This window comes from Sinohyriopsis cumingii, chromosome 10 (assembly GCF_028554795.1).
Source record: "Sinohyriopsis cumingii isolate HCF-2022 chromosome 10, ASM2855479v2, whole genome shotgun sequence".
Lineage (NCBI taxonomy): Eukaryota > Metazoa > Mollusca > Bivalvia > Unionida > Unionidae > Sinohyriopsis > Sinohyriopsis cumingii.
Window position 1 is genome coordinate 8,787,541 of NC_142970.1, and position 18,204 is coordinate 8,805,744.

General features: G+C 35.0%; 1 protein-coding gene across 7 annotated transcripts in view; it reads right to left on the bottom strand.

Annotated features, from left to right (window-relative positions):
- The window catches only part of LOC149789579 (uncharacterized), a 59,164-nt gene that overhangs the window by 15,408 nt on the left and 25,552 nt on the right, over positions 1-18,204 (bottom strand). For 3 of the 7 annotated variants that reach the window (XM_089971596.1, XM_089971595.1, XM_089971594.1), the window contains 6 exons: positions 13,676-13,727; positions 9,804-10,115; positions 3,860-4,201; positions 1,736-2,086; positions 761-886; positions 254-272 (listed from right to left, as the gene is read on the bottom strand). In XM_089971596.1, the coding sequence (XP_089827722.1) occupies positions 254-272; positions 761-886; positions 1,736-2,033 (443 nt within the window). In that variant the 5' untranslated portion in view covers positions 2,034-2,086; positions 3,860-4,201; positions 9,804-10,115; positions 13,676-13,727. Of the gene's footprint in view, positions 1-253; positions 273-760; positions 887-1,735; positions 2,087-3,859; positions 4,202-5,683; positions 5,770-9,803; positions 13,653-13,675; positions 13,728-18,204 lie in introns of those variants that run through there. The other 4 variants (XM_089971599.1, XM_089971598.1, XM_089971597.1 and 1 more) reach the window with 4 other exon arrangements.

Consider the following 18,204-nt stretch of genomic DNA (forward strand, 5'->3'; position numbering starts at 1 on the left):
ACTAATTTAATGTGAAGAATATCGTAATGCCTCTTTGAAGCAAAATCTTTTGATTACATGATTCAATATCTCAAACAGATCTCAACTCCAGCACATTACAGAAGAAATTAATCTACGCTTTGAACTTTTCATCTGCACTAGTACATAATATTTGTTATTTTACCTTATTGTCGAATGACATAGATGATTAAAAGACAAAATGTGTATTTTCCTAATACGTTTATGGTGGGAATGAAAACAAATGTCAACATACCTCTCTCTTTCTCTATGTTCTGAAAAACAGAGTACAATGGAGTAAAATTATCAGAGACAACGATTGAATGTACAAATAGTTTGCAACGAAACTTTGCTAAGAATGTTTCTTATTTCCCACCCTCCTACCCTCCATCCCACCATCACTCCATCTTTTGCAAGACATTATATTAGCAATTGAACACTTAACAGAACGTGCACCTCGCATAAGAAACTTATGTGGATCTTTCCGAATATTAATTGTAAGAGGAAGATATATGAAAATGTATCCAAAAAGAATCATCTCGGTAGAAATACATTGAGACAATGATTATGAAACTCATTACACACTTTTACAAATTAGTATTGGATGGCATATGGTCTGCATTTTCAAAAATGTAATGTATTATCTAACCAGTCACATGGTTCGCGAACTAAAATTGCATTACTCTTTTTTTAGGAAAAAGCATATAATCTAAAATATACACACTAAAGTTTATATAGTGCTCCGTAAATTCTTGATACATACCTTTTATGCAAAATGCGCCTCTTTTTGTGACGAATAGCACAGACAGCACAGCAATAATTATCCCAGTTATAAAAGAACCTAGACAAGCTCCAACTAATGTTCCTGCCATCGAGTCTATCTGGTGATCTGTAAATAATTTTTTGAAGAGGCACCATTAATGTTTCATAAAGAAGTATTTCGTAACAGACCGAAATTATATTTCCGTAGCATAAGGTATATGTAATGCTATTTGTTATCCATATTGTTCATGAGAATAATTTGTATGAGTTTGCCTTGCTTTTGTCTCCTTGTGTTCCCTGTGGGCAGGGGACAAGTTTATGTATAGTTTCAGAACCTCATCAATCCAAGTAGAGGATTGCTTTACCAAACAGTGTGTGATTTCAAACGATGTTAGAACAGAAAGCATAACTTATAGACACCAACGATTGAGAGCGGATATTCCCCAGAACTACTGGCGAGAATGGTCGGAGAAAACATCCGCCATAAAAAGTTTAGTTTGAACAATAAAGCTTCTTGAGTTTCACTCAAGAAAGGGACAATGAATACAATCCATCTTAAGATTTTGTCTGTGTTTATGAGCGCTAGATATTTCGTGAAGCATTAAAATTGTCATGCAATTTGTTGTGCAGGATAGGCATTGAGAGTGTCGTAGCAGAGATAATCGAGGCATACAGTCAATTAGCGGTACGAAGCTTCAGGTGAAATTTCAATTTAGAGGTTATCGAGTAGAAAAATATTATAAATCTTTCCTAAAATCTAATTCATTATCTTTTGTTACACAACAATTTGTAACATTCATGTACTATTTCGTCACTTTGCAGAAATATTGGCTGTTACACGTTGTATCGTGGTGAATAAATTGTATCGCTTGGAGTGCATAGTGTTTAGATTTTTCTGCCACGTACTTCGTATGATAATTTGAATGTATTTACTGCAGTGTATTTAAAAATTTGCATGGAATTACAACGTGGTTACCTGGATTAGTTAAGCGTTTTGGAGACGCAGCTGTGATGACACGAGATATCGGTATGATCAAAGGATTACTTTCGTTTGATTCTAAACCGTCTTCTACAGCGGTGCAGGTTATAGAAATATTGCCATTTATCCTTTGTTTGCAAGAATCCGGACATAGCATCAGTACCGGTCCACCCAATCTAAAACATGGTTGCACTTCAGTCAAATTGTGTTCATTTAATCTCCAAATAAATGAAAGCTGTTTTCTTGCCAACATGGGCTGGCTCTTAGATTCAGAAGCACAAAGCAGTTCGTACATGCCGACATTTGATTCTGCCTCGTGTAATGAAATTACTGGCTGTTCCGGATAGTCTGCAATAAATATATTTATATCTGTATTGTTCTTTCAATGAGAGTGAGTTTGCCGTGTAATACCTGAGTATGCGACAATAATGTCCGCACTGGATTAAATCTCTGGTATTCAAGGGTTAGAGTATCAATATATTGCAAACAACCAGGGATCTAAATGAAGTAGTGCTTGGGTAAAGAGTATCTTCAATCGTCCCTTGGGTCACATCAAGATAGAGTGAAAACAAACCTTTTAAAGGGAAGATAAAAGCAAATCAAACAACTCATTGCTGTACATAATGTACGATTTTTATCGGGAGATCTTCGTTTTCAATGTGGAATACTTAAAGACATTCATACACTTTTAATGAAACGTTTTTAAACACGCTGATTCCACAAACAAAATTCCCCATTTTACGCTAAGGACCACGCAGCCACAAATCTCTTATTTCAAACTTGTATGATTTTCGTACTTGAAATTGGTGTGATTTTTCAGTACGCATTTCTAAACTGTTGATCGGTATTTTATTCAACGCAAAGAATCAAGTCCCAAATAACCAATAAACATAATAATTCTTATATTTCATTACTCAACAATTTAGATGAGAACAGCGCATATCTGTACATTAAGGATTTTAGCATGGGCCAATTAAGAGATTAATAATTGCCGGTATAAAATTATTCATGTAAGGGTCAGTATGACGACTGTACTTCAGACTTTAACAATTACCCAGTTTAAGATATATTTTCCTCAAACCGACTCCACATAAAAAGTATCACTAAAATATATCGATCGTAGAATCCGAGGGGTAAGTACAAATACCGCATACCGTATATTTGTTACAGAATATACACATACGCTTAGTGAAATTAAACCTGAAAGTTAATCATGGGCTCTGTTACCTGTTGCATAATGCGAATATATCAAAATAATTTGGTACCGCTCTTAGTCTGATCCACAACTTTGTTTTACAATCAGTAAATATTATAATTCGTGAATAGGATGGACAAGAGTGCCCATTTCCCGATCTGGAGAAACTTTAATCTTTTCCTAACTGTAAATACTAACTCCAAAACCTGTATAATAGATCTGTAAAAGAGACTAAGTTTTTATACTTAACAGTAAAAGATATCCCTCAAAATCATGGCAGAAGGGTTAGAGACAAATTTAAAATGTAATATGCCAAATAATTATGTTGATGGCTACTAGTTTGCATAATATTGTGGCAACAAATTTCTAATGCTTTTTCCAGGCAAGGAGTTTGAAAATTAATTTGCTCCTCGCAGCAAAACAAAAAGGACTGTTTTCAATAATGCACAATCAAATTGAAATGTTGTTGTGTCCAAATGTAGCAGAAAAGACAAACGATACTCAAGAGAACAGAAAATAACTTGTCACACTTAGATCCCGGTATGAAAACCTGGGCTAAAATATTCATGGCATAACAAACACTGAAACATGAAAATTATTTACATGCAGTGGTTGAAAATATTCTTAAATATTACTCTTGGTTAGTTAATCGATACGTTAAATGTAGTTTGATATTTACAAAGTAGAATGTCATTAAAAGAAACTTTTCTTTGCCTGAATAAGCTGCGTGTAAAGAGACAATGACAATTGGAACAAGCTTAATATAAAGAACACAGTTCGTGTTCCCTGTTATGTTTCTTGGAGTATTGTCATCTTCGTGTGAGTATCCTTGAGACATAAGAAACTTAGAAACGATAGCCGTTGGACATGAGTTCTAAAAAAATCGACTACTGCTCAACAAATTTTACAAAAAAATAATACTCAACCAGCTATTTTGATAATGAATGCAACAGTCTCCCTTTCAAATATATCATCTGTTAAATAGTAGATTCCCGCATCTGTAAGAGCCACATCCAGAAGAGTGAAATTCAGGTAAGGAAAGGTAGTATAGTCATTAATAACAATTCTTCTTCTTCATTCATTGTCTAATATATCCATTAGTCGAGAATGCATAAGCATTAAACGTATATTTCCATCGATAGTCTTTAAGTACGTTCTTGGCGAAAAAATTCGCACATCTGCTAAGGACAATGAAATGTTACATTCTTCATGAACTATGCAGATGAGTGTCGCTCCACTGGGTCCGGATTTCTGTACACGTGCGTACACTGTAAATTGAACACAAAACGTTATATTTAGACTATAGATACACTAGAATATAGATACACAATTGATAATGAACCACAAGTAATGAGATATATGAGTTTGTACATTATACTTAGAGTTTATAAATATCAAATAAGATCCTTTAACTGTAGTTACTGTCTTAATCCTGACGTCAAAAAGCTTTGCTGGACAATCCCTCCATTAAAAGTACGTAACACCGGGGCTAAATAAAATCTAAAGGTAATTTCTTTACTATGGCGTTTTCATGTATTTGTCAGTGGATATATCGTTGTTTCAGATATGATTTTTTTATATTTATCTAGGTACGTTTCCCTTTCTAGTTAGCGCTCCGGTGGTCTAGTGGTTAGTGCCGGAGGTCGTGGGTTCTAAGCCTGGGCGAGTCATACGACTTATAAAAATGGTATTAAAAGCCCTCTCGCTAGGCGCTCAGCATCAAGAGGTTAGTGTTAGGACTGGTGTCTGGATAATCTGACTGGGTGTGACATGATGCAACATGTCTGCGGCATGATGCCCCAGTGTTAGACATCACTATAAACTGCCACACTGGAGACATAGTAGCGATACGAATGAAAATTGTTTAAAACTACATTAAAAATCCGAAGCACACACACACACACTTATACCTTACTGTATATTTATGGCAATTATTTATAAGGCAACAACTACATCATCTATCGAGTAATTTATGATGCAGACTAGAACCCGCGATCTCCAGCATCCGAGGTTGCCCCTCTAACTACTAGGCCACCCTAGATCATTTGTATCCTTCTACCAATAAGTAGAAGAAAAAGACATAAGAGAACCAGTTACTGTGAAGACAACTTATACTTCATAGAGTCAATTTGGTAAATTCAATTTTAGAAACATGCAGGAATGACTAAAGATTTACAAGACATATATTAGTCAATGTCAAGCAATATGAACGTTATGATAAACTCGACTTAGCATAGAGCACTATATTCAACTCTTTCAGAAACTTGTAAGATATAGAAATGGATATTAAGTGTTAAAATAGCTTCCCCAACTAACACGGGTATACTAGAAGTTCTGCATTTATTTATTCATAACGTTGATTCAATGTCCTAGACAAATGAATCAGTAAACGAAACACAATCTTATAACTAAATCCTTAGAGTGATTTATTGTAAATTGATGTTAGTCTAATTTTGCAATAATAATAGTATGAACAGTTTAATGAAACTGAACTGTAACTAAAGATCTTCTGTAAATAAACTCGAAATTTTTCTCTCTGTGATAGCCTAATTGGACTTAACTATCAGAGTTACCAAGGGACCATACGATGAGGAAAAAGACGTTCAGTAAACCAGTATTTAACCAGAGGACAAAGTTTCTAAATATAGTAACACATGTGAGAGAGACAACGTCAATTAACGCTTATTCGAAATTAAACAAGCCAAATTTATGTGATTGATGTTTTACAGGAGTGAATATGCAATACGTACACATAGATCCGAATGAAATCATCAGACAGAGATCAGGTAATACATTTAGTTGATTGCGTTCAGACCGAAATTGCTTGCATAAACGCCTAAAATAAAGGTGGCGGATGTATGTTATACTCTCGAGCTTGTCTTAAATACAAACACTAATCATTTAGATAACCCATCATATACAATATACATACCTTGATATTTTTAAAGATGGAAGATATTTTTTCAAAATGGAAACGATGGAAGGCAACATTGGAATAAAATGTTTAACACAATTGCTGACATAAAAATAAACGGACATGAACAAAGAAAAAAGTGTTTCCAATAAAATGCTAAACAATTATTTTAATTTTTCAAACATTTTTACAGGATAGTCAACTGTACCAACATAATGAACTATGATGGCTTATTTGTAAAATTTATAAACGATATTTTTAGTTTGATTACAAAACTATACAGTATATGAATATCATACTGTGTACCCATGACAAATTGCCGGCTGAGCCCCAAGAACCAATAATCGAGGTGGGGTTCGGGTAGTATACCAGAATCACTTCGCGGCAAATCAAAACGAAGTGTCTGGTAAAATGCTAATGATGGACACAAAGTGTGTATAATATACTTGAGCAAATAAGCCAAGATACATTTCGCCATCGATTTTGTATTTGCGTTCAAAAGATACAGTGTAAACTACAAGGTATTCACAGCGGAAACCGAAATATGATTTAATTCAACATATGTGTTTCATTTGTGAGAGGGACATAGCAAAACCAAAAGTTGGGATATCACAATGATTTATCAGACAATTTATGTCGGTCCTGTATATAGCAATGCAAATTCAATTTTAAATATTCAAAATGCATAATACTGTTCAATCATCAATTTCTCCGGTTGTGCAAAGCCATATCTTAACCAGAGCAAAATACTCACAAAACTAATCCAGATTAAGATTAACACAGTTAATTTAGAACAGATTTCATATTTGATAGATTCATGAGAAAACATGTTTAAATTCTTAAAACAGCGATTATGTTTGAATCGTCTAAGATTTATAACGGCTATCGATAGAAGATTTAATCGATGAAATGTTCACATAGAAGATGAGATGGTTTCAGCATATGGCACATACAAATTTTAGAAAAGACGATTCTACATATTAATGCATGGGTAGTTTCAAATGTTTTATGAGCAATCCAGTGAACAAATAGATGGAGCAGACTTTCAGATGATCTGAACTCTTGTTAACAAGATCACTTCTAAAACTTTCGTAGGCTAATAGGCCATGTCAACATATTTAAATGCAACCCACACTCACTGAGTTATATAATAATGTTTATAAAAATGTCTCTGATAATATACAATCGTAAACAAAATTGAAACACACATAACATATATAAGCTGTACAAATAATGAATATTGCTCAATTACTAAGGATATGATAAGGAACTGACACGCTGCTGACAGAAAATAATTATAAAAAAATAACCATCTAATCTCTTTGACTACAGAGCGTTGAAATCTCTTCAGTTCAAATATACTTAAGTGATAGCAAGCTTTTCAAATCTGCCACTGTGGCATGTATGTTGTATAGCAAATCGAAGTCATTTCCAGGGAAACCGAAATTCATTTTAAGTCTTGTGGTAAAAACACCATGACAAGATGACATCCCATTCAAGAGTAGTGTTAATACGGGTGTTGTGGCAGCCTTATTGGACATAAGATGGTGCCATAAGAAATCTTTTAGATAAACCACCGTGCTGATATTGGAAGAAAAGCGACAACAATAATTTAAAATAGCTGCTGTGGCTGTTTATTTGATTTAGCTGCCATAGTGGAAATATTAGATATCAGATCGACGTAATTCTTTGTAGACTCAACTGGAGATCATACGACGTCTTTTACTGTTGATATGATAACCCATTCCTGAGGAGTAACATTCAAACGATTTTAAAGATGGCCACTGATGCGGACATATTGGATGTAGGTGGCATTATTTTGAATTAGAACAATGTGGACTATTAGGGAATGTGTGTAAAATGTTTAATGGTTACGTTCAACGTAATTTATAATGGGCATCAGTAGCAAATGTTTACTAATGGACAGACAACAAGCTATTTAATTAAGCCCTTCTTGTCAATGACCAATATACCTATCCTGATGATGATCAATATCATGTTTAAGTTGTTTGTAACAAAAGAAGGAGATGAAAGCAATGTAAGTAAAATCGGTAAGTATTTTATTTCTGTACAATACTAAGGTGAACTTTTAGGAGACACGATATTGTGAAGTAAATCACAATGTCCCATTAAGAGACCAAACATATAATTTTCGAGTGAGTTATAATAGTCTTGAATGTCCTGATATAACACAATGATGCAATCCGGAATGTATTGTCCAAGTGTACGAGTCCAAACGTAAACGAGTCCTTTAGTAATACCAATGAATACTTGAAATTAAAAATTCATCTCGAATTGTATATGATCACAACATTAAATATCCAGTCACAATTGGATTCTAGAGACTGATCTTAGACATAAATAAATTATTTGTTTATTAGTTCCATTTTTATATACACTTTCAATTGACCAATAATGTAAAGGAATCTAATGTAAAAAAACAAATTTAGTCTAACTGTAAGCAAGACTGGATTTGAACTCAGATGGAATGGAAATACATTGTTTATCATAGCCAAAGGTCAATTGTGAACAGAGGTTAGCAACGTAAGTCATCTGGAAAAAAGTTAAGCACGCAATATTAATAAAATATCCATAACAATCGTGAGCTGACATGTGCCATTATAAGTTTTAGGTTTGACCACACTTTATTTTTCATCCTATTTTCTATAAGAAAGAAATATAATCTATTGATATGGCCATTTTTTCATGCATGTTAACCACTTTAACAATCCATATCACGAGTCTGAAAACTATTGCGTTCTTAACAAGATGCATTTGTGTCCTTAATTATCTTTTGATTGTTGAAAATTTGTGCTTAACCTATTAATGTGTAAGACACCAATAATGTATACTACAGTCCAGGTTCAAGGGAAGCATATATAAAAAGTTTGATTGTCTCAACATATTAATGTCCAAGATAGTACAAATGACCAATGTTTATTGTGGTTCATTCATTTAAAGGTATTCATTTCACATTATGAGCGTGGCAGAATCTTTTTAGCATACAAATATGACATTTCACATTGAAAAAGTATATGTTTAATATGATTTAAAATGGCAGACTTGTCCAAGAACGGTCTAATACTTTGTAATGAAAGATTTGACATATCTCAAGCAGCATTCATCATATAGTATTAGAGCTGAACAGGGTTCAGCACCAATAATTGGATGTCCCACCTTCTCGGAGAGTTCATCACAACAATGACATCAATCCACAATAAATGATAAACATACATGGTCGGAATTAATAACTGCCTTTTGTAACTCGATCGGTGTTAGTTTTAAATCCCAACTGAACATTATAGTTAAGATTAATGACAAAAGGTATGGGGCCGTCCATTTAGTCCCTACGCATGGAGTGGGGAGGAGGTAACCCAAATGCATACACTTGCGTATGGGGGTCTACTGATAACGTACGTACCCATAGGAAACAGGGGGTTGGTAGGGTGAAACCTAGATAATAATTTGTCTAATACGTAAAATGTTCTGCGTTTGAATTTTAGCGGACACTAGACAAACTGTTTAATATTAGGCAGCTTATTTCTTTCATGCATCCAGACATTCAACGTCGGTGGACTATCTGTTTTATTCAACACGTTAATATTATTAATCCTTTATGGTTTATGCGTGGATTAAATATAGGCCGTTTTATAGAATTTGGTGGTGCGTCAATCGTACGTACGCAGGAGGGGGTGTAAAAAAGTATGCGTGTTTACAGAGGGAAGGGGTCAAGCTTTGCCAGATTTTTGCGTGCGTACTAAATGGGTGACCTCTAGTGCATAATTGGACCAGAAACGAAAGTGATAATTACTAGTATCATCCTAATTTAAATACAGTTTATTTGTAGTATCTCCGTTGCGCACAGTCTCACTATATAATGGACAACATTATGGTACTAATGTATAGTATGATACAATCATTCATTTAAATTAAATATATTATGGATCTTTACTTACTTACAAAAGACGGGAAAGTAACCGTATCATAAGATTTTCCATCACTGCAATTCCAGGTCCCTAGGTCCGATGAATCGTAATATGTCAGATTTACACTAAGCAGTATGTCATCTTCTGTCTCTGTACATCTAATGTTTAGTCTAGTGTCATTCGATTTTATAATACAGCCATCTGACAAGGTAACCTTCTCCAGCCCACCATGGTATATCTTAATTAAACTTTCCTTCTCTCGGCCTTTCACATTACAGACCATACCAAGAGCATCAAAAGTTGCAATTTTATTAAAATCCAAAATCACATTCGATGCCAGCGCTGAAATCAAGAGAGATTTAGAGTATCACAAATTATTCATATATATCTTCTTATAATTTACTACTGTTTCTAATTGCAACCATCAGACAGAGCAACACATAAAGTGCGAATGGAACAATTTAAGTTTACATAGATAAGCAAAGCTGTTTCAGTGAGTACCCTGGAGAATGTGTTTTCCCATATTTAATCAATTTATGTCATATAGAAATCGCAGAGTGTTTCTGAATTTTAGACATGCCACGAACAAAACAGAATGTTGATAACAATTAGACAGAAATGAAGATATTTGAAATTAGTTTGGCATATGAGACAAATTATAAGCAGATCTTTTCAACATAATGAAATTTATTCGTAATGTGATTGTTTCGTTGTTTGTTTTATTTTTTTCTAATAGGTGTGGACACAAAAGTTGTAGTTTTATCGTTTGCTTCCTTTGGGGGGGGGGGATGAGAAGGCGATCGCTGTGCGTTAAACTAACTTATATCGCCTACACGATCATGGTCGTCTGTAAACGTTATACGTTTGAAAATAGCATTGTATATCCTTCGAGATTAGTATACATGCATGAACGTTCAGTGCAACAAAGAATTTTCCAGTTTCCTTTTTCAAAGCAAACTGATGATTTGAAATCGAAGTAGAATTAAAACTTAAGAGATATGTAGATTGTCAACAAGATATTTTAAGAAAGAAACATAGTTATGACATTTACTTGAAAAAGCAAGTGGATTCTTCCAAGCAACTATAGCATGTGGAATATGCCAATTCCGTTTCACTTATTTTGAGGACACACGACTACACGATTTAAATAGAGCTATAATGTGTGCAAATTCCAAACATATCTCTATCAACTTACAGAGAACATAACAGACATTATTACCAATTATTTTGATTATATCTTAATACAGGCTAATTGCATGTGTTGTGTCTTGTGACAAGACAGTTCTTCATACAATTAGTGTAACAGACCACACTTTTCACAAGATACAGGTAAGTTTAGTTTATTTAATTTGGCTTTATGTGTTCCATAGAAAATCGCATTTGAATCTGCTAAGCTGATTATAAAGAAGTGCTTCAAAAAGAACCAACACTTTGCCTGAAAAGGATGTCTTGGCTGAACTCATAAGACTGGCAGACTTATTGCAAGCTGAATTGATTTTCGTGTGTTGATAGTGCTCACTCTCAGTCTTTGCTATCCCTACTCATTCTGTGTGAACGGAACTATGAAGTTTGCGGCAAATGTCCTTTGCCACGGAATAGCGTGTACATAATATTTATGCATTATACCTGAACCAAAATGTGCCCGGTTTCGTTACCGTTTATATCGTTAACAGCAGTTGGACTACTTGAGTCTTTAGTTATTTTAAAAAGAATGAGTTCGGTTCACTCAATGTTGCAGGAGTAAAGTGCTTGCAGTGAGACAACAGATTACCTTAAGATTACTGGCCGTTGATTTCAGCATAACCAAAACCTCTGATGGAGTCAAGTCCAACAACATTATCAACATAAACTGAGTTTTATCAGGAAGCTGTCCAATTTACAGACAGCTTCCTAAACAAACATCCTGAAAGGCAAATAACTGACAGAGGGCTTCGTCCAACCAAACTAGGTATTGATTGGGTTGGGCGTTTCTGACACATACCATTAACCTGCATGGATGGCTTCCTGAACAAAACAGAAAGTCTGTAATAAAAACATATCTCACAGCGGGTCCTGTCCTATCAAGCCAGATATTGCTTATATCTTGAGACATACATACACCGATAACCTTTAAGAACGACTGCATGAGGAACAAAAAGCAAGTCAGACAAAATATATTACAGGGGATTAGGCCAGCCAAACCAGGAATTGATTGTGTCTTGAAAATTCATACACCAATATCATTGACGAATGGATTCTTAAAGCGTCTGTGAAGCAAAATATCTTTCAGCGGGTTCTGCACAACCAAACCAATTATTATGTTTGCGTTGGAAAACCCAGTTACCCTTACGGAAGGAACCTTCGAATGAAGAGGTATGAAAAATTAAAATTTCATTTACAATTTGTATTGGCTTAAGGTTTGGTTAATATATTGGATGTTAAAGTATTTAATCTAAATTTTACAGACAGTCAGACCTATGCCATGTGACGCAATGCTCTCTAATATATTCTGATTCAAATTAGCCATTTTATATCTGAACAGACGATTTGAATTCATTATTACATTGTGTGTATTAAAGGATAAGAACGTGCTGGTGTTCTTATGCTTTAGTGAGTTTATTCTTATCGGATAAAGATTCACGTGTTACGACACAATTGTCTTAAACGAAGCAATAGAAAACAAAGCTAAAACCTACAAGCTGTATAAAATGTAACTAGTAATATATTTGTATTAGAACCTACAGTATGTTGAATTAAATCACAAAACCATGGTGTGTTCCAAATGAATTCCAGCGATGTTCTAAATGGATTCTAATCCGATGTTCCTTGACCCTTGAATGTTTTTATATATGCAAACCCTCTTGATGTATCATAATGATATAATCAATAATGTCTCTAGATGAATTAACAATAATACCAAAATAGAAATCGTAACCTAAATTCAATGATCACTTAATACTTCTGATACATTCTTGAAATAAATTCCCCCAAATAAATGTATACAACTAAAAGACTGATTCTACTTCAGTTGTTAAGATATGAATAAATAATTCTCACTACCGTATATAAAAAACTAAGATACAATAAGAGAACCAGAATGAAGGTAAGTTTCCCAACAAACGTGTCAACAAGATCACTTATATAACCTTCCAAGATCCAAAGGGCAAATAAGCGTGTTAACCCTAATCATTCTAAAATGCACGCCAGAATCATAGAACTAAGTAATTTTGCTTACTAACAATGACTCGAGACCCATTAATAGTTAGCATATAACAGTTTCAATAACATTTCTGTGTGTCCTCTATGCCTGAAAATGGAAAACATAACAAGAAATTGTATGAACAAAGACAGGCTGTTATCGATAGCTATTGCCATATACCTGCACACAAATTGTGTAGATTTCCATAAAAAGATGGTGAAGATAGCACACATAATAGCAAATGCTAAGTTTAATTGTTTGCAAGCCTGGGAGCTGCTTATTGGTCCCAATAATTTCTTTCTGATTGCCACAGCAGCTAATACGAATGTATATAATTTTATTTCCACTGGACGTCGTGGCCAATGTACGATCCTTTTCGGTTCGAACGGAAAAATTTGTTTCTCTACACAATAATAAATATATGCTCAAAAATAAAACTCCATAAAACATATTTTAAAGGATTTCCGATATACAGTTATGTCATACTTATTTAAATAAGCCGGATCGTACAAATGTTGACGTGTTAGAATAGATCGATTAAAGTTTCATTTTTTTAAACTAATGTGCGGTACCAAACCTTTGATGCATTGCATTCAGATGAGACAATTCAACTAAAATATCGTCAACGCTATATTAAATATTCTACTTAAAGAAATTATTCCAAAATAGATAAAATAATTATATCGACTGAAAGCGTTATTATCTAATTTTATATTATACGTACCTAGGCTAATTAGAAAGTGCAAGCAATGTAGCAGCTTCTGAGTCATGTTGACCTACAAATAAAGAGTGTACATGCCACTGAAGTGTTGTTGCAATAGAAAATGATTCAGTATACATGGGATTTATCTACAAAACAAAACAAAACATTATGTTACTGCGCTTAGAATATGGAGCATGCTGTATCAGTCACTTGTGCAGATCGACTTCCTAGAGACTTTTCACCAGGCATCGTCTGCTGTCTCCAAATACAGAGAAAACACAGGCAGACAGTAACGCCGAATTCATCAGATAGAAATCAGTTCATACAAGACTAATGTAAAACGTTAAAAATATACACTAAGCTTGAAAGAGAGTTAAATACTATCACGTTTACCAAGGACCCTGATTCAAGTCTGTGTTTTAGTGTATGTGTATGTATTCGCGTGAATGTATGTTTCCCTCCTCTTTGTGTGTGTTTGTGTGTGTCCGTCAATCTTCCACGAGAATGGAAGTTAAATTGAGTAAACCTGTACATTGTGGATATAGATATCATGGCTGTTTAGATTGAAACCTTGTTTTCTTGGATATTCTAAATGTAAACGGGCATTTGTGAGTACATATCAGCAACAGACAAGTCCAACGATTTATTAAAAGTGTGTCCAAATTGTGCAGTAATTCCAAAGATGCATACAATTTCATTAAAAGAAACGGTGTCGCATTTGTTCTCAAGTCGTCCAATTGAATTATCAATGTTGCATTCAGAGACATTTATAAGAACTATTTCCCTCGACATAACTCTTTGTGTTCCAATTCAATGTTTTCATTTGATCGACAATAAAGAAAAAAGCATTAAACAGGTCGAATTTATATGAGAAGGTCTGATATTAGTCATTTACGAAGCGCTTAAGAAGTTTCTTCTTCCTGGTGCGGTTGGCAAGTGATGAACCTAACAAATGGCTATAAATACAGAGATGCAAATAGACAGCTTCGCACAAAATGTGAAGCAAAAGACGTGGCACTGAACTATCTTTTCAGTCACATTGTGAACAGTGACGTTTCAAAGTAAAGTCAAGCTCAAAGACGTTCGTGTCAATACGGTCGACCTTCACAAGATTGTATCTTCAACAGATCACCAAATTGTCAGTCGACCCTTAGAGAATGCGAATCAACTCTTGTATAACAAACATGTGCGACCTTTCAATCGTACCATGTGGGTACAGACCTCTGGTATGCAAACGACATAATTCAAAGGATGAAATATCATTTTGAACATACACGTCCACCTAGGAAGATTAATTCGACACAGAACAAGGGAACTAACATATCAATCGCCCATTGAATGGAGACAACTTTGATGTGTTGCACTGCGACCAGAGGGATGCATTGTCCTTCTTACAGAATGATGTGGTATAACATTGACATTGGTTTCGATCAGGCATTAGTCAAATGTATGTGTCTTCTAAAGATAAGCCACGACGCGAATGAACGTGGATTCATCGATTATCATTTTCATAATGCTGTTTGATCTATGCTGTATTATGTAAGCGAAGTCACCGTGGGATACCATCAATATTACAAAAACTGATATTCAGAAGCGAAGAGTAATATTAACATCAATGATGTCTCAAGATATTATTGGTTAACCTGAAGTAGAAGCTTTTGAAGAAGAACAGTAAAGCAGCGTCAACGATATTAACCATATAGTAGTCTTTCCCAGAGCCACATACACTTTTGTAACCTATTGTTGTTGCAAATCAGCGTCGTAGACTGCACCCCTCGGGTGCTAAAGGCTCAACGTACATGTGTATGATCATTTGAACCATACAATTCTGACCGTAATACTCATCCTGCGTTGATATGGATTGATACTTATAATGAGCATTGACTCATAAGGATATATAATTTTGTGGGAAAATGGTTCTTTTATTGCACACATGTGATAGAATTTCACATAATGCAAGTTAAATAATGAATGTGTATAACAGACGAAGGTGGGTTAATTGAAGTTATTATATATATTGCCTTTGTAACTGAAGTACGTATTTGAAGATCATTTATGACGCATCATGCATCTAAATCAGGTGATAATTTTAACAGCAACAGTAATAGTGCTTTGATATATTACCTGTTCATATAACTGTTATTCTTTCCCTTGACAACCTATTTAACCTGGTTCATTTGATCAATTATTTATATTCTTTCTAGGTTTACGTATAGAAAATATTTGCTTGGAAGTTTTGACATCTACTAATCTGCAATGTCCCTGAGGAGAATTGCATTTTGTCCTGATTCAGTTGATTCTAGTGTATTGTCACGCTTTAGCAGAATCTCCAATTTTAACAACATTGTGCAATTCTTTTTTGTATATTTGTTGTATCACTGCCCCCTTTTAAGCTAATTTTTCTAACATTTCTTGAATACATCAACTTTGTGTTGAATCGAATACATTTGCACGTTAAGCATTTGCGTACACATCACATTATTTTAAATACTATTTCAGTTTAGAAACAGGCGGCTAGAAACAAACGTATTTTTGATTGGAGAAACGAAGTTACCTGTTGAAAAGAACTTTACTGTAATCAAGCGTAAACGAGCAAATTTTAAAATTTTGCAAATTGCATGACAGTCTTTGTCGCTTCTGTGGGAGCATCGACTTTAAAAGAAAGCCAAAAGCATCCGACTCAGAGGTCCCAAAGATCATTGGTTCAGTATAAACACTTTACCACATGAACTGAGGATATATGTTGTCATGCATGACAAGACAATGTCAAATATCATATGACTTAGAAAGATACGAAGCTGCATGTTTACAACAAGGCAAATATGCTTAAAAATATGCAGCCCGAGCGTTGGTTTTGGGTAAGGAGAGCATTTATAAATATACGCATTATATATAAATCTATATACAAAGACGATTATTTAGAGATACCAACCACACAGTTAAAACAATAAATACGATACATGCTCAAGGAACTAGTATACTGCACACCTACCACAGACCCGCGCAACCCATAGTCGGCTGATTTTCAGCAGCCAAAATTCGAACTGTAGATCTAGAGCGTGACCTGCACTTCCTGGATTGAATGAATGGGCACATCGAACTCAACAAAGACTTTGATCTTGCCTGCTATCCCACCATCGACAGTTTTACCTAAACGCACTTCCTGGATTGAACGAATGGGCACATCGAACTCAACAAAGACTTTGATCTTGCCTGCTATCACACCTTCGACAGTTTTACCTAAAAGCTACGGGAATCCTGCTCGACTGTCATCCATGTGATGTCATATTTGACTTTAAGGATATCAGCGCCTTGTTCGTCTATCCGACATGAAAGCTAGAAGAAAAATACCCTCTGGACAATGGTGGCAATTTGGATATGTTGGCGGCATTTCTCTGTAGGGTGGCTGTCTGATCATTAGTGTGCATTATCCACTGACTCGCTCTGCAACTATTTTACAATCTCTCTCGCCACTGACTAGTAGACTCTGATAAAGTTTCTTAATCATGATATGGATGAGTAAAGAGTAGAAGAAACGACCGACCATATGAAAATCAAACAACCGCAAAAAGGTGCACTTTGTGACTATTTTGTGGGCAACTCATCCTAGCGTTCTTATCGATATTGATTGATCCAAGATACACATGCCTATCCGGTTAACGCCGTTGTTTATAAACTTTACCGTCTTAGATGCGATAGTCAAACCAATTTTGCCCACTGTGATACTTTGATCATAATTTTTTATCAGGGCGTATTGTTAAGCTCTGTAACAACATCAGTAATAGACAAGACCTAACCGAGACTCTCCGTACATGAAGTGGAGAGTAGGGAAAATGTCATCCTAGAATACATCAGAGACTAGGCTATATTCAATCATTCGCGGATAGTATAACATTTGTTTGGGTAATGCTTTCACAACGATTACGCCTAACTCAAACAAAACCCATTTCCTTCCTCTTCGTCGGTCCATATTTACAAGCGTGAGGTCTAGGAAGTCATAAATGAATCCATCCGAGATGAGGCAAAGGCTTTCTGGTCGATACGAGGCCAAGTCAAACAGTTAGCTGTTGACCAGTTAATGCTTCAGGATGACTTAACCTACCACAAACGATGAAAGCAAGGCAAGATATATCTCTTGCTCTTCTTCCTCTCTTCATTTTGTCGCAATCGTGTAAAATGTACCAGGTGGTAATTACACTATACAAATGACGAACAGGAGAAGCAACAGTTGTCAGATAGATCCATTCAGCATGTTTGAAAATATTTAAAAGCAGTGCCTGCACACAACTCACCTAACCAAGTCTTCTGACGCATAGAAAAAGGTTCAACCTAATATTGTGAGATTTGTCTACCTTAGACATTGCCAGCTCGCAACTGGTGTAATGCTGGACATGTCCTTTTAGGTTTGGCGGGCATTGATGTGTCAATTGATATGTTGCTTGGACAAGCCGTCCTGTCCTGAGGACAGGCTGGAACAGATAGTAAATGTATTTGTCAAGGCCTCTAAGTACTGTATAACAAGGTTAAAATACCACCAGAAGAAAGACAAA